General features: G+C 41.0%; 1 protein-coding gene across 3 annotated transcripts in view; it reads left to right on the top strand.

The window, feature by feature from the left end:
• The window catches only part of LOC126109715 (F-box/LRR-repeat protein fbxl-1-like), a 141,812-nt gene that overhangs the window by 85,843 nt on the left and 37,381 nt on the right, over positions 1–18,588 (top strand). For 2 of the 3 annotated variants that reach the window (XM_049914769.1, XM_049914771.1), the window contains one exon: positions 13,532–13,717. The exons of the other annotated variant lie outside the window; for it this stretch is intronic. In XM_049914769.1, coding sequence (XP_049770726.1) covers positions 13,532–13,717 — 186 coding nt within the window. The remainder of the gene's footprint in view (positions 1–13,531; positions 13,718–18,588) is intronic. 3 annotated transcript variants of the gene reach the window in all.

An 18,588-nucleotide genomic window follows, 5' to 3' on the forward strand; every position in this document is an offset into this window, starting at 1 on the left:
CAAGATTGTTTTTGTGAGCAGTGTGAACACCTAAGGCACCCAGCCTAATACTTCCATCTGGCGACCACTGTGACACATAATGACAGTTTTAAAAGTATGGTGCCATTGTTCTTTGAGGCCATTGCTTTGTGGATGGTAGGCCATTATGCTGTAACATCGTACACTGCATAGTTTGTTAAATAGGACCGATTCAATCTGCCGTCCTTGGTGAGTGTTTACAGAGATCGAGCAGCCAAAATGTGAAATCCGTATGTCGACAAATGCTCTTGCTTTCGTCTCTGCTGTAAAATCCTTGAGAGGAATGGCGTCCTTACAGCACATCACGTAATCGGAGGGTATATAATGGCAGCCTGCAATATTGGGAAGAGGCCTCACCAGATCTATGTGGACATGCAGAAATCGAACTTTTGGAATCTCAAAACGACCGAGTGGCAGCTGCACCTAACCACCAACATGCTGTACTTTGTAGTGATCCAGCTACTCATGGCTAACAAAATTAAGACCTAACCTGCTATACTATCTAGTTCAGTTATGAATCAAGCCATATGCAGTGATCGTGACTCTGCCCTGCCCCTCAATTATCGCCAAACTACCTTAAAACTCTGGGTCAACCCTGCTCGTTGCAAATATGATGCGGCCTGAAAAAAAAACACTCTCTGATTTCTACTAACAAAAGTTTTACCACTTTGCCTATTATTTATCTCTGCATACAGAGTTAAGTACGGTAGAACTGCATGCACATACAGTTGTAACGATGTGGCAACAGGACGTCCATTCCTAAGTGAATACACAGTGCTCAGTATGACACTAGTTACTATGTTTACTCACATCTGTGTATATTGCACCAATCGGGTGTAAGCAGCTATGCTGCCATTGGCTGTTGGATTCAGCTCAATGGCTGACGTCACAATTCGAACAAATACAATGCCTAAATAATTGCACATTGAATTCATTCACAGAAATTAAAGTGCACACATGAAACTTCCTGGCAGATTAAAACTGTGTGCCGGACCGAGACTCGAACTCGGGACCTTAGCCCTTCACGGGCAAGTGCTCTACCAACTGAGCTACCGAAGCACGACTCGCGCCCCGTCCTCACAGCTTCAATTCCGCCAGTACCTCGTCTCCTACCTTCCAAATTACACAGAAGCTCTCCTGCGAACCTTGCAGAACTAGCTACTCTTGGAAGAAAGGATATTGCGGAGACATGGCTTACCCACAGCCTGGGGGTTGTTTCTAGAGTGAAATTTTCACTCTACAGCGGAGTGTGCGCTGATATGAAACTTCGTGGCTGATTAAAACTGTGTGCCGGACCGAGACTCAAACTCGGGACCTTCTTCAAAGTGCACACGTTTCACACTCATCCAAAAGGTACTTAAACTAGCAGGCAAGGACAGCAACGCTAAAATTATGAATGAAAGAAATAGGTATAGGAGTGGAAACAACTAGGCAACGCCTTGCTGCTGTGGATACACAAGTTCCTGCGAGATCACTTGAGTTAAGTGCTGTCAGGGGTGGCCGCCACTTGGATGGGTGACCATCCAGGCTGTCACGTGCTGTTGACATTTTTTCGGGGTGCACTCAGCCTTGTGATGCCAATTAAGGAGCTACCCGACCGAATAGTAGCTGCTCCGGTCAAAGAAAACCATCATGACGACCAGGAGAGCAGTGTGCTGACCACACTCGCCTCCTATCCGTATCCTGATCTGAGGATGATACGGCGGTCGGATGGTCCAAATGGGCCATTTGTGGCCTGAAGACAGAGTGTTGCTGCTGCTGCTGCTTGGAAACAACTACACTAATGGAAGTGAAAAAGATCTATATTAATAACAAAATTTCGCCGAAATTTGTTTACAATAACGATCAAAGCAGAAGAAATGAAATAAAATTTGTGCCGCGGCCGCGACTCGAACCTAGGTCTTCCTGCTTGCTGGGCCGAAATGCTAACAATTGCACCACCACAGCACAATGGCCACCATTTCTGCACAAACATCCACGTTGAGTGCCCTCCCCAACACGAACTTCAATTCAATCTTCTGCTTATTTTTCCTTACATTGTCACTTCTGCCAGGGCTCTCCGACACTGGAATAGCACCCCAGCGTTGGATGTAATGGGAAAGTCCTGTACCATAGGAGATCTTATAGATCTCATAAGTAAATGTTTCGGTGAGACATTTAAGTCTCTTCATTATCTATGATAATGATCAAAGCAGAAGAAATGAATTAAAATTCGTGGTGCCACCAGGCATCGAACCTGGGTTGCCTTCCTTACTAGGCAGAAATGCTAACCACTGCACCACCACAGCAGAATGGGAATTGTTCCTACACAAACTACCCAAGTTAAGCGCCCTTTCCAACAAAAACTTCAATTCATCTTCTGCTTATTTTCCCTTACATCATCACAGATAATGAAGAGACTTAAATGTCTTAGGAAAACATGTAATGAGAAGATCTATAAGATTTCCTATGGTACAGGACTGTCCCATTACGTGCAACGCAGGGGTTCTATTCCAATGTCAGAGAGCCCTGGCAGTAGTGATGATGTAAGAGAAAATAAGCAGAAGATATGAATTGAAGTTTGTCTTGAGGAGGGCACTCAATTTGGGTAGTTTGTGCAGAAATGCTGACCATTGTGCTGTGGTGGTGCAATAGTTAGCATTTCTGCCTAGCAAGCAAGAAGAACCGGTTCGAGTCCCGGCTGTGGCTCATAGTTCATTTCTTCTCCTTCGAATATTATCGTAGATAATGAAGAGACTTAAATGTCTTAGGGAAACATTTAATTATATGACATTTATTTTGCAGAAGAAATAAATGAAAGATTAGTTTCTTTGAACAAGTTCCAAATAGAAAGCTTACAATTTTAATAGTTGTTTTAGTCTTTGACGCGAGCTAAAGCAGCTATCCTTATCTGTTACGATGCAGGCGGTGAGGTGCAACGTCGTCGGCAGCTTATTGTTGCAGTTGGACTTTGTTAGAGTTGCTGCCAACATTCAGCTTTGCACGTGCGATTTATTTTGTCTCTCATGCACAACGCTGAAGTAACACAGTTCAGTAGAGCGTTTTAAAGTTATTTGGATCGTGGTTTACCAGGCGAATAATGCAACCTCAAACTCTCCACTGTTGGCACTAACATGCACTCTCATAGTAAACAGTTTCTATACGCCTGTGGCAAATTAACAGTTCATGCACACGGTAGTCAGTGACGGCCCGAATATGCCTTGATATTATAAAGTATTTAAAATGCCCATGGCGTAGTCACAGCAAACACTATAACTTCAACGTCATTTGTCCATAGCTATAGTGTCGTAGTTACACGACACAGTTCGTTTAGCAGTTTTACACAGTCCAACTTCTCTGTACACTTTAAACATTCTTACCTGCCATTACATGAAAGAGCAAATATTTATCTCATCCTTAATCAGTTGCGTTGGTACCGATTGTTCCACGACACTACACAGCACACTTTTAACCTCCTTCCTCCTTGGTACGAACATGAGTGCAGCATCACATTGTTCGACCGTCACAATCGATATTCTGATGGCTCTCGCTCTCTCACTCTTCTTGTACAATATCTCAGCATACATTTAACTTCACAAAGTCATTCCAATCACACTTAATGCAATAAATGACAAACGAAGAATCAAAATATTTCATATAATCAATAAACAAGAAAATCTAATTACTAATGTCCAATAAGGAAATTATATAATTTGTATTTTATTATTTTCAACAAACAGTACTTATCAAATTATTGAACAAAATGAACACTATGCAATATCGCCAGAAATTCATGTATAACTACGAAAAAAGAAAGAAAGCAAGAAAGAAAACAGAAATAGCTCGTGTATAGGTCGCAACTAGCGATGTCTTCACATATGCTCCCCTTTTATCATGAGATGTTTTCATGAACCTCTCAAGACAAAAGTCTTCGACACATGTGAGACTATAGGCCTTATAAAATTATTTAGTATTCTAGCATGTATCTACCTGAAAAATTCGAATTTATTACTCACAACTTTTTGCATCAATACTTAAATCTGCCATGGAATACTGTGAAACCTGTCTAGCAGCAGTGACCACAGAACTTCAAAAAAATTATTTGCAATATGACACTAATTAAGCAAAATATTTAAACACTGATTATTCTCTATATTTTGAACATCCATCCCTCAGAAATGTATGAATAGTATCAAAAAAAGAGAATTGCTACTTAAACAATAGTTACAACAATCTTGTACAGAACCACTGGACTCTAACCACATTAGTCTCTTGTCTACAGGAAAGACTTACTTTTTTTTAATTAGACACTCTTGGGTGTCCAATAAACTAATCGCAATAATTTCACACAATATCCCTAGAGACTAATTTTATACACATCAGATCACACTCTTAACACACTTTGAAATGTCCTTGTAACCATTTAACTTTGTGTCTCTGTATCATTGAGTCTAGTTCAGTCTCTAGCATACCTGTTAAATTCTTCTCTTTGCCTGAATTTTTCTTCTCTGTTCTTATATCTTTTAGAAGTCACTCATTAACTGAGTTCTAAAGCAACTGATTAAAATTATCGTCATATTACCAAACATCTTACACCACAAGTCGTCTTACTGTTCACTGCAAATCAGTATCTCGATTCAGTAGATTACAAAATTCTTCTACACAGAATTTTTCCTTAAATACTTCACTTAATTGTGTAAATTATGTTCTCAAAGCGCCTTAAACATTATGCATCAATTCCTTCCTTCTACTCCCAGTTGGTGGACAAATACATCTACCTATGGACAAGCCCCACAAAACTGTACCTCATTTGATTTCACCAGGTATTATCCTCCTGACAATTTACCTCTTTTCATTGATTTCCCAACCACTCTTCTATCTTCAACTCATATCCTGTCATCATTAGTAAATTGTCACCTTTATATAAAATAGTAAATCTGATTATCTCTACTTACTCCACAGTCTGGATAGCCTGATAGTCAAAGAGTAATTAAGACAGACAACAGGACAGTAAAAGAGTAGGTAGGAGCACGGAAAACTAAAGAAGAAATAGCACTGCTACAGCTCTGGGCCCTATGCACTCTATGACACATATTCACTAAAGAATAGTGAATCCCCTGGTGTTTCTCATCACTGACACTTAACAACGTCATTTAGTTTACCTGTAGCACCCATTATTTTCAATCGTAACACTGGTGCATCCATCACCTCATTACCACGTTTTATACAATATTAAAACTCTTCAGCTACTGCACTAATTTCACTATCAATATCCAAAAGAGCTGTATCTTCCCTACCATAGACTCTTATTTTTACAAAAGGTTGGCCAGCTTTCCTATCATCAACATCCTCTTTTTCGTGTAATAAATCACTTTCAAGATGTACATTACTAACCTGGGTTGTGTTATTGTGTGTACTGTGATGGTAAGTGTCCCTGTCGTACGGCATTTCGGCTGGGATAATGTGTTGGAATCGGCGGGATGAGATTGTTACGTCAAAGTAGAGGCTCGTTGGCATCGTGTGGAAGCGTATTCATCCAATGCTGAACAAATGGTTCATCATACGGTTTCACTTTCGTCCCACAGATTTGACAACTCAAACCTCGTGTCAACCTAAAATTGTTGGAGTTGTTGCAGTTGGGACAGTGATGTGGCGTTTTGAGAGAGGTGGTTGAAGCCTGCTGTGCTGGTGTGGCCCATAACCAATGACACGATGAATGGAGTGACCACCATCTTCATAATGCAGTGTGCCACGTGCTAAACCCAGCAATAGAGGCAAGTGTCAGAGAGAGTCAGCTCCTAGTACCAGTTTAGTGGCATCTGTAATGAGGAAGTTCCAAAGCCGAGACCTAAGGTATGAGATGGAGATCTATAGACGGTAATAGGGGAGTCATTTGGCACATGGAGCTGGATGATGGGTGTGTTGTTTTTCACTGGAAAATGTACAGCAGGCGAGGTCCTCACGACCGAACCCAAGTTGATAACAAAATACTGCCTATGTATGCAGTGGAAGACGCAAAGTCTGCGATTCTGCTGAAAAGGTGGTGTGTGAGATGTTTCACCGATGTGTTGCAAGGTGAGGCGACTTCAGTTGTCGCCATGACCCACTGCACCCACTGTGGATTGCACTTCTCGTTTGTGAAATCACATGGTGGCCGGCAGTTGCACACTGCGCCACTGAACTGTGTGTGGAACCAGCAGAGGCCACTCCAGGAATGTCAGAGCAGGGGGCAGGCTCGTCAGGTGTGTGAGTGTTCCAGTTCCAGGTGGTTAGCTGCTGTGACTTGTACGCTGTGGAGGAGTTGTGTCACGCTCGGTGTTGGTGGGTTGTGGTTGGTATGGTTCAGCTGCATCTAACTGGTTGCCATGGTGTAGCTGTAGTGTAGACTTGGCCACTGTTTCTATGTTTCGATACAGTGTATCGATACCTGGAACTGTTTCAGTGTTTCGGAACGGCTATGGTTCACTGTTTCGAAACAGTGGTGTTTCATTCCGCCCTTGTCTCGGATCTCGAGCCACAGACACAGAAACTGTATCGTTGTTTCAAAATAAGACTGTTTCAGTCCACCTGCGCCTGGAACGGACTAATTGTATCGAAACAGTGATGTTTCATTCCGCTCTGTGTCGGACGAGATTCGGGCTCGGCACAGGTACTGAAACACAACATACCACTTCATGAAACACTTTCAAGAGTGTCGAAATCTTTTGACAAGCAATAGCATGAAGCTCAAGATATCCGAAACTAAAGCTTCGTTTCTAGCTGAATGTCCCATTCCGAAATGGCGTAACATCTGCTTTATAAACACTAACCAAACAATAAAACAACGCATACTATTCGCATTCAAAATAATAAATATGTGAAAATCATTCAGTTAAATTACACTTTGTTTATAACATACGCTTCTCTGTTCATGTACAGTAATCATATTAAGAAACGCAAGTAAGACTACAACATTTTAAATAAAAAAGGCGTAGAGTGACAGTTATTAGACATGTATATAAATTTGATGTAGGTATAATTGCAAGCAATCTGTTTGACATATCACTGATAGTGTAATGGTGAACGGGAAGCATCGTAAATTCATAGTAACGGTTCGAAACACCTTGAAACACAATTTTTTTCTGTTATATTTTGTTATTTATTCGAATTATTTGGCGTTATTTGTGAGTCTATAGTCACTGTGTCTATTATCCACAATGATTCCCTTTGTGTGCATGGAAATTAGCAGGATGGGTATATTAGCCATACTAATGGAATGTGGGAATCCCAGTAGCATATCTGTTGTTTCTGCAGTTTGCTCCCACCTCCAGTTCCGTTCGTGGTGGTTCTTCTGTCTTCAGCTAAGGCTTTCCTCAGCCAATTGAAAAGTATGAAAGTCACATGACACAAAAGCAGCGCATCTGCTGCAGGAAATACGAAACTGCCAAGACGCCTAAGTGATAGTTTCATACTTTCTGCGATATGATTAGCGCTCTCGCACCTCATTTGTGTTTATATGGACATATTTATAGAGTAGACATTCAAGATGAGAAAATGTGTAGGTTTATTAGATTACAAAACAAACTGTTTCACTGTTTCGAAACACCGTATCGAAACATTACATTGTACTGTTTCATTTGTTTCGAAACATTTACATGTTTCAGTTTGCCCATCTCTACTGTAGTGAATCATGGTTGGGGACCTTGTTGTTTTTAGTGTTTATACATTGTTGGCGTTGCAAAAGTGTACAAATCATTTCTGCCTTTCTTTACAGTGATTAGCATGTGTGTGAAATTATCGCCAGTCGTGTATTGGGTGGGAGCCTGACGCTCTACAGAGTCCAAAGTGCGTGGTACGGATAGCGATGAGAAAAACCGATCAGTTAAAACCGATGCCGGTATTTTAGTTCCGAATAACCGGTTTTTTCGATATTTGTTTGATCTCGATTGTAACAGGAGTTTTTTTTTTATTTTTTGCTAATAACCGAATGAAAAACTGAAATATCAGTTCGCCGTAGCAGCAATGCTACAATTTTTCGTTTTTAAATAAACCTTTTTAAAAATAGGAGTAATTTTTAGTCGTAAATTTGCATTGGTTTAAATATTGCGTTACTACAGAAAATGGTGAAAGCGACCAGGGCTATTTTAATAACTATGCCGAACTGTCGTGCAAGAATTGCATAGCATAAGAATTGGTACATCACTGCTGAGACTATGACGTCCCTGTTGCCATGTGTTGTGGCTTAAAGTATGCATGTATTAAACCACCACCACCTAGAGACAAGGCCGCGGCGCGAAATTCAAAGCAGGTCGTGACGTCACTCCAAGCGGGCCACCATGTTGCGTTTCGAAGCGTTTGTTTATCTACACGTTTGTTGGATCGAGTGCTATATTCGTGCTTAAAACTAGCGATTACAGTGTTTGCGTGTAGTGAAGCTACTGTGAACATGGTTTACAAGTGCTGTGTGCCAAGGTGTCGTGTGAATTACGGAACTCGACCGAAAGTAATGTTGTTTTCCTTTCCGAAAGATGCGAATCTGCGTTGGAAATGTCTTTCAGCGATTCATCGGGACAATTTCCAACCCACTGAGCAAACGAAGGTATGTAAAAACTATATACCTAGTACAATTGTTATTTTTTCTGGTGGAATATCTTGCATTTTGGATACATTTGACTAAAATTGTGAGCAAAAGTTCGCAGTAAGTAGGCCTAGTATTCGTTATCAAGTGGCTTTATTTCGATTTTGAAAACGAAATATAAATTTGTGGCTCGTGTTACTTTTTATTCGTGTTTAAATTTCTCTGCAGTTCGTATTTTGTTATGCGTTACCGATATGTTTTATTCTCTATTTGTGAGTGGGTGTTGTTTTTCACTCTCGCATTAGTTAGCATGAGTGCTAAAGAATGTTGAAACTGCTGTTTTCATGTTTAAAAAGCGATCTCTCTGTATGAAGCATATCTGTGCTATTTTTCGATGTGTCAAACAATGGAACAAATTAATCTAGAAATAGGTTAAATTTATTATTGACGTTTTTAGCTTGACACATTGTCTCATTCCAACTGCTGCAAATGTTTGCTGAAGGTTTGTAGATTTTCACTGTTGACTTATGCTCAAAATCTGCCATATTTTTACAGGAAAGAAAATTTACATTACAATAACAACGCATAATTGTTTTTGTGAGGTGAGTTGAAAGTGATTGTTTGCTTGGGGAATGTACTCAGCTTTCCTGAGGGAGCTCTATAAACAGCTACACAATATTTATTTAGGATACTGAAGGCAGGGGAATTTAATATTATACACTGTATTAGTGCAGAATTTTTCAAGTGAGTGTAAATAATAGTTGTCTCGTCCAGAAAGAATGTACTTTATCACAGTGCATTTTTCACAAATGTACCTTGTTTTATCATGTATATCGCAATATTATTTACATCCCGCACTCGTACGTTTTCACTGGCTATTGATAAGTCTTATGCAATTACATTACCGGTAAAAAAGAATTATAAACTATAGTTTCTGCTATATCGCGATTGATAAAGTTACTTATTTTAACCATTCGGCAAAGTACTCTCCTCTTTGCGTGGTATCATTTGCCAAGATCTCGTTTCGTTCATACTCAGCAATAGAATGTGTAATATGCATCAAACACAAATTCATAGCGACCTCTATTTTTGATGGCAACGTTCTCAAATTTGATACTCATCTGTGAAATACCACAATAGTTATGACCATTATCGAAATGATTGGCACTTCATCATGAAGCTGCCATATAAAGCTAAAAGTATTTCAGAAATTAATTATTTTTTACGGAATATGTTCTGTAAAACCTTTTGACAAAGATTTGCAGGCCGTGCGTCTCGATTCTTTAAGCGCAGCGCCAATCCAACTCTGGCCCGCTTTGCGTGACGTCACAAGAGCGCGCCGCGGCCTTCTCTTTAGGTGGTGGTGATTAAACGCGCAAACTAAGTTGACACTCGGCGTGCTTGCTGATGCGAGCGGCTGTATATGGGAAATGACTTTACAGTCGCTCCCATCAGCCGCCGCGCCGAGTGTCAACTTTGCTTGCGCTCTTAATATGTGTAGTATGCAAGAGTTTCCCCCACCTGGTCTATACGGTAATTTATCGCTGTCGTCGCCAGACATCCGTTGTGTTGCAGAATGCCATCAGCCATAGCCTGGGAATATCTTTACAAACTGTCGTAGCAATGAAGTACAATGCTTCATTTGCACTGAATGACTAAATATTTCTCTGCTATTTCTATGAAATAACAAAAGAGGAAGGAAATTATGGTTACAGTAATAAATTAAAACTTAACAAGAATTCATTAATAGTATACAAAGAAAATAGAAAGTAACTGATCTGTTGCCTGTGTCTTCATAATATGCCTCTATCTTCTAGTAGCCCTTGAAAACGAACAGATTAACACGAAAAATAGAGTCCTTTACCTCAGTTTTAATCTTTTAGCACTGGCTATTCGTAATACCCAAATAGTGGTATGATCTCCGATTACAACAGGATATTTGAGCAGAGTTTTAAAAAAATTAGAATCAGTGTGAGAATACCGGGATTTTTCGTAGTACTCAACCACTAGTCACTTTTCGAGAAAAGTGGGTAATTGTGAATAGACTACGTTTTCTTTTATTTTTCCATTTTAATTCAATATTTTTACTCTACTGATCCGGAAACTGAGTCAAATTTTTCAATCTTTGTTCGATTCCTACGTTTATTACAGAGAATAATAGGAATAATAGACGTAAAATCGGTTATTTCAGAAACCGGTTATTTTAAGCGGTTTTAACAGTCAGGTTAAAGTGAGGTGGGAAAAAAAACTGATATAACAGAAAACCGGTTGTATCAGTGATAGCTGTCATCCATAGATCTAGCGTAAGATTGGTACCTGACAATGTAGGCAACTGGCGCCAAAGCTGCGAAATGCATTGTAGAAGACCTGTTTTAATTACTGCTCCAATGTCTGTGAAATGCATTGGAGTAGTGCACACTTTGTGGCGCAATCTGGGTGAACCAGAAAAACATCACTGATTATGTCAGCGTTTTCACTGATGTGGCTGAGCAAAGCGACGAATTTCGCACTGTTGTCCAAGAGACTGTGGGTGACCAGAATGCACTCAGCAATTGCCAATCACATTTTAGGTTGGTCTGGGCTGAATGGAGGCAGCATAAATGCTGAACCAAACTGAATGGTGGAGTCGGTGCACGATAGTGCTGATGGCTAGGACAATGTCTGGACTAGGTAAGCAGTGTGAATGGGGTGTTCAAGATCGGATGGATGTGTCACGGGAGGCATGGCATTAGTGAACCTTCGAGGATTTACATGTCCAAGATGCTGGTGCACAGTATCTGAATGATATGCACGCAAAGTAAAGTCGAGAATGGTGTAACCCAGCAGATTGTCTGTAGCGTTCCTTGTTCAGCACCATAGGTATCATTGTCAGAACAGGTGACATGGGGCTGAGAGTGATCATTGTTCTGCTTGACAGGATCACTTTCTGAGTATTTCACTGCGAAGCACTGAACACACACCTGTGTGAAAGTCAGTCTTTTCATAGGAATTTTGGTAACTGACAGTTGCAAGATGACTCCATCGTCGACATAATATCTGAACTGGAAACGTAGAAGTGTTCAGATGGGGCATATGTGGTCCTCATGGGCCACCAATGTAAATTTTACCCCAGAATGGGATAAAAGTAACTTTTAGTGACGACACATTTAGGTGTAACTTGCACTTTATTTGTAACTGACACAGGATGAATTCACGTCGAGGTTCATGGCTAGAATAAAGCACACTGAATCACACTGAATCATAGCTCCTTAGATATTCCACACCAGGTTGCTATCGCTAATCAGAGAGTTTTCTCTCTATGACAGCCATTGTCAGTGGTGGAGTTCCAACAAACTTAACATGTTACATTGTTGTTTAGATCAAATGCAATTAATTTTGGTCCATTACAATATTTCATATTTTTTGTTACATTTTATGTCATTTAAGTACTAATCTTTCTTGAGAAATCAAGTTTCATCTAATGAAATGGTTTTAATTTCGCCAAAATTCAAATTTAGACATTCAATTTGAATAATATTTTCGTAATTGAATTGATGTGAGTAATATTGGCCTTCAACACTTATCCAAATGAGGCCACTAATGTACCACACAATTAAATTCGTAAACAATCTGGGTTTACTTATAAAGAAGCAAAACAAATATTGTCAACTTTTATATAACATTAGCAGTTAAGTATCTAAGTGATTGAAAACAACCACAAGTTGCACTTTGTATTTTTTATTTACTAGTTTCGCTCTCCAAACGAACAAGATCATCATCAGTATATCCAATGTAAAATGCAAATTGAGATAATATGGAAAACTTAAACTGACATTATGTGCAGTAAGTATTCTATTTCCAATATGGTGACTTACGTTTATAGTTGGCTCACAGTACTAAAGATTGCATTTAAAGTTGGCTGATAGCTCTAGAGGTTAAACTATCTGTCCTCTAATACTTAGATTTAATATAGTTTAAAGTACATTAATAAATTTTGACACTGACAGCGCCAAAGATTAAATTGACTGGACAACAGTAGTTGTAACGTCTGTAAAGATAATTTACAACTGCAGAAAACAAAATTTACATTTTAATCACTTCTCTTATGAGTGTGTATGTAGACACCTCATATCCATACATATCTGCTTATCTTTATAAAAAGATGTGTTCATCTGTAAAAATTAAAATATCTTTCAAAATATGTTATAAAAATATATATATTTAAAAATGTCTTTAACAAAACGCTTTCTAAACGACCGTGTTTAGAAATATTTCTATTAGGATAACATGCCCTTTATTATATTTTGGTTGCTTATCTGCAACACTTCATCAGATAACTGGAAGACCCACATAAGTTAATTCGTTCTGTTCATTTAAAAGTTTTGTGGGTTTTTCTTCTTTTCTACTATATTTTAAACGTAGTTTAAATGGAAGTTCTAGTAAAGGCAGTTTAATGTTTAGACCTATCAGGCAACTGTAAACGCAACCTTTAATGCTGTCAGTCAACTTTTAAAAATAAGTCATGATGCTGGAAATAGAATATGTACTTTACATAATGTCAGTGCAAGCTTTCAGTATTGTCGCAATTTGTATCCGTTACAGTATATACTCTGATGATGCTCTTGTTTATTTGAAGAGTGAAACCGGTAAATAAAAAATAGAAGGTCGCTTTGCGGCTGTTTTCAAAAAGTTATTTTTAACAGTCACTCCTTCTACTCCTTCTGCAGACAATGGTTGCTCCAGTTAAAGTTACGTATCTCATACTTAGCTATTTTTAACCAGTGTTACTAAATTATTCCCTCTTATTATTGTTATTAGTAAATTCAGTATATATGAAAAATAATTTCAAAGAACATGCGTACTAAACAGCCTGAAAAGACACGCTTCAAAATGGGAAAAGAAATATGCACACTAATAAAGGTATCGACCAATTGATCTGTTTCCAGCTGGAGGAGTTACAATATTATTCTCCCATCTCAAATTTCTGTTGTTACACAGGTGCATCCTTCCATTACTGTCAGTCTGTGCTGACAGCTTGGAATGTTTGGAACTTTCTGAGTACAACATACACGAGGAAGAAGCAGTGGAAGCATTCACTGCCCTGGGAACCTTGAAGAACTTGCAGGAGCTCAAAATGTCAATCTTGGATCCAGCACCACCTGGCACAGCTCCTCTGGCATTCGAGTAAGCTACGTGGTCAACCCACACAGTTTTTCACGAATGTATACACACTAATAGGAATAGGATCTATTGTAATTCCTCAAGCTTCCAGCAAATCAAGGTGGTCTGAATGCCACACACTTTCAGCTGCTTGTGAATGTGAGTGTGTGTGTGTGAGAGAGAGAGAGAGAGTGAGAGAGAGAAGGGGAGAACGAGAGAGAGAGAAAGAGATTGAGAGAATGAAGAGAGAATGTATGTGTAAGTAAGGATGAGTGTGTGACAGGGCGTGTATGTAAGAGAAAGAGAGAGGGAGAGGGACAGAGGAGGAAAGCATGAGGGAGCAAGGGAGGGAGAGGGATTGTAAGTGTGAGTGTGTATGTGTGAGTGTGTGTGTGTGTGAGAGAGAGAGAGAGAGAGAGAGAGAGAAACTGTGTGTGTGTTTTTTGCCATTGAATTACAACACTGGGGATAAAAGAATGCTGCCCCAGACAGAAAATAAACTGAAAGTTAATCGTCTTCCTGAAGAATAAGCATATGCATGAAATATAAGAATTGATGTGAGAATTTATATAAGAATGAGAATTTAAAACGAGTGTAACCCCTCAACATACCATAGCATCCAGCGCCCTCTGGGCATAAATACTGGACAAGATCCTCCAACATGGCAGTCTCAGGTAGCACCTGAAGAAGGCAACGAGTTACGTGGCCGAAATATTGTGCCAGAGTGACACAAACATCCGGCAGTAGACCCGATTACTCCACATGTCTAGTTCTTTACTATTTACGCCACTTGCATATCTTTCAGTGGGGATTCAATGCTTTCTACTGTCCAAACTCAGAAATTAGGTTTGACTTTTCTTTGTTCGAATCAGATAAGTATCTCACATACAACTTTCATGTGAACGAGTGACATTCAAAATCTAAGTGCCACACAAATCGGAATAGGATAGACAAAACAGAAACACCAGCAAAAATCCTACGTGAAACCACCACTCTTCTACTAAGTTTAATACAGCAATCAAGGCTCATCCACTAAAGGGGTTAGCAATTGAGTTCCCTCCAACAGTCTCTGAATTAAATTTGCCACTTGTCACCTTACCAGGCATAGGAACTGAGTATCGTCGAATAATATTAATAGGTTGTGCAAGTGTACTAAGTCTATCTTCTAAGATTAGGATCACACAATTTATGGGCAACATATGTCATGTAGATTGTGTCTGCCCACTCGTGTAATATAGGGTGCCTAGGTAGCTGTTTTCTCGAATCGCTACACCATTCAAGCAAAATGTATTAATGGAGTTTATTACAGTAAGTTAAGTGGACAATACTTAACTTTACGTATTCACAAAAGGTGTGTCGCAAGCAAATGGCGACATGCAAATAATCAATGTCCTTTTGCATATACAGGGTGTTTCAAAAATGACCAGTATATTTGAAACGGCAATAAAAACTAAACGAGCAGCGATAGAAATACACCGTTTGTTGCAATATGCTTGGGACAACAGTACATTTTCAGGCGGACAAACTTTCGAAATTACAGTAGTTACAATTTTCAACAACAGATGGCGCTGCAAGTGATGTGAAAGATATAGAAGACAACGCAGTCTGTGGGTGCGCCATTCTGTATGTCGTCTTTCTGCTGTAAGCGTGTGCTGTTCACAACGTGCAAGTGTGCTGTAGACAACATGGTTTATTCCTTAGAACAGAGGATTTTTCTGGTGTTGGAATTCCACCGCCTAGAACACAGTGTTGTTGCAACAACACAAAGTTTTCAACGGAGGTTTAATGTAACCAAAGGACCGAAAAGCGGTACAATAAAGGATCTGTTTGAAAAATTTCAACGGACTGGGAACGTGACGGATGAACGTGCTGGAAAGGTAGGGCGACCGCGTACGGCAACCACAGAGGGCAACGCGCAGCTAGTGCAGCAGGTGATCCGACAGCGGCCTCGGGTTTCCGTTCGCCGTGTTGCAGCTGCGGTCCAAATGACGCCAACGTCCACGTATCGTCTCATGCGCCAGAGTTTACACCTCTATCCGTACAAAATTCAAACGCGGCAACCCCTCAGCGCCGCTACCATTGCTGCACGACAGACATTCGCTAACGATATAGTGCACAGGATTGATGACGGCGATATGCATGTGGGCAGCATTTGGTTTACTGACGAAGCTTATTTTTACCTGGACAGCTTCGTCAATAAACAGAACTGGCGCATATGGGGAACCGAAAAGCCCCATGTTGCAGTCCCATCGTCCCTGCATCCTCAAAAAGTACTGGTCTGGGCCGCCATTTCTTCCAAAGGAATCATTGGCCCATTTTTCAAATCCGAAACGATTACTGCATCACGCTATCTGGACATTCTTCGTGAATTTATGGCGGTACAAACTGCCTTAGACGACACTGCGAACACCTCGTGGTTTATGCAAGATGGTGCCCGGCCACATCGCACGGCCGATGTCTTTAATTTCCTGAATGAATATTTCGATGATCGTGTGCTTGCTTTGGGCTATCCGAAACATACAGCAGGCGGCGTGGATTGGCCTCCCTATTCGCCAGACATGAACCCCTGTGACTTCTTTCTGTGGGGACGCTTGAAAGACCAGGTGTACCGCCAGAATCCAGAAATAATTGAACAGCTGAAGCAGTACATCTCATCTGCATGTGAAGCCATTCCGCCAGACACGTTGTCAAAGGTTTCGGGTAATTTCATTCAGAGACTACGCCATATTATTCCTACGCATGGTGGATATGTGGAAAATATCGTACTATAGAGTTTCCCAGACCGCAGCGCCATCTGTTGTTGACAATTGTAACTACTGTAATTTCGAAAATTTGTCTGCCTGAAGATGTACTGTTGTCCCAAGCATATTGCAACAAACTGTGTATTTCTATCGCTGCTCGTTTAGTTTTTATTACCGTTTCAAATATACCGGTCATTTTTTAAACACCATGTACAATTTCAATGCAAGCAAAGAAATACAGTTCATAAGTCACTACTGTAGCGTTTGTATTGACAGCTCGTATTCCATTCCGGCCTCGGGTAGGCGGAGAGGCGCTTATACACTACTGGCATTAAAAATACTACACCACGAAGATGACATGCTGCAGACGTGAAATTGAACCGACAGGAAGAAGATGCTGTGATATGCAAATGATTAGCTTTTCAGATCATTCACACAAGGTTGGCGCCAGTGGCGACACCTACAACGTTCTGACATGAGGAAAGTTTCCAACCGATTTCTCATACACAAACAGCAGTTGATCGGCGTTGCCTGGTGAAAAGTTGTGATGCCTCGTCTAAGGAGGAGAAATGCGTACCATCACGTTTCCGACTTTGATAAAGGTCGGATTGTAGCCTATCGCGATTGCGGTTTATCGTATCGCGACATTGCTGCTCGCGTTGGTCGAGATCCAATGACTGTTAGCAGAATATGGAATCGGTGGGTTCAGGAGGGTAATACGGGACGCAGTGCTGCATCCCAACAGCTTCGTATCACCAGCAGTCGAGATGACAGGCATCTTATCCGTTTGGCTGTAATGGATCGTTCAGCCACGTCTCGATCCCTGAGTCAACAGATGGGGACGTTTGCAAGACAAGAACCATCTGCACGAACAGTTCGACGACGTTTGCAGGAGCACGGACTATCAGCTCGGAGACCGTGGCTGCGGTTACCCTTGACGCCGCATCACAGACAGGAGCGTCTGCGATGGTGTACTGAACGACGAACCTGGCTGCACGAATGGCAAAACGTCATTTTTTCGGATGAATCCAGGTTCTGTTTACAGCATCATGATGGTCGCATCCGTGTTTGCCGACATCGCGGTGAACGCACATTGTAAGCGTGTATTCGACATCGCCATACTGGCGTATCACCCGGCGTGATGATATGGGGTGCCATTGGTTACACGTCTCGGTCACCTCTTGCTCGCATAGACGGCACTCTGAACAATGGACGTTACATTTCAGACGTGTTACGACCCGATCCCTGCGAAACCCTACATTTTAGCATGTTGCACGTCCTTTACGGGCCTTTCTGGATACAGAAAATGTTCGACTGCTGCCCTGGCCAGCACATTCTCCAGATCGCTCACCAACTGAAAACGTCTGGTCAATGGTGGCCGAGCAACTGGCTCGTCATAAGATGCCAGTCACTACTCCTGAACTGTGGTATCGTGTTGAAGCTGCATGGCCAGCTGTAACTGTACACGCCATCCAAGCTCTTTTTTACTCAATGCCCAGGCGTATCAAGGCCGTTATTACGGCCAGAGGTGGTTGTTCTGGGTACTGATTTCTCAGGATCTATACACACAAATTTCGTGAAAATGTAGTCACATGTCAGTTCTCGTATAATATATTTGTCCAATGAATACCCGTTTATCATCTGCATTTATTCTTGGTGTAGCAATTTTAATGGCCAGTAGTGTATTCTCTTCGTGAAGAGGCCGCTACTGTCTCGGTGCGTCCTCGAGACGGGTCCGTCAGCGTGCTGGCTGACGCCGTCTCACAGCCCTCTCTGCTCTTCTGTTCTTGATCGTCGTGCCGGCGCTTGTCGTTACGCCGGAACAATGTACACTCCTAGAAATTGAAATAAGAACACCGTGAATCCATTGTCCCAGGAAGGGGAAACTTCATTGACACATTCCTGGGGTCAGATACATCACATGATCACACTGACAGAACCACAGGCACATAGACACAGGCAACAGAGCATGCACAATGTCGGCACTAGTACAGTGTATATCCACCTTTCGCAGCAATGCAGGCTGCTATTCTCCCATGGAGACGATCGTAGAGATGCTGGATGTAGTCCTGTGGAACGGCTTGCCATGCCATTTCCACCTGGCGCCTCAGTTGGACCAGCGTTCGTGCTGGACGTGCAGACCGCGTGAGACGA

This window comes from Schistocerca cancellata, chromosome 12, assembly GCF_023864275.1.
Source record: "Schistocerca cancellata isolate TAMUIC-IGC-003103 chromosome 12, iqSchCanc2.1, whole genome shotgun sequence".
In the NCBI taxonomy this organism is placed as follows: domain Eukaryota; kingdom Metazoa; phylum Arthropoda; class Insecta; order Orthoptera; family Acrididae; genus Schistocerca; species Schistocerca cancellata.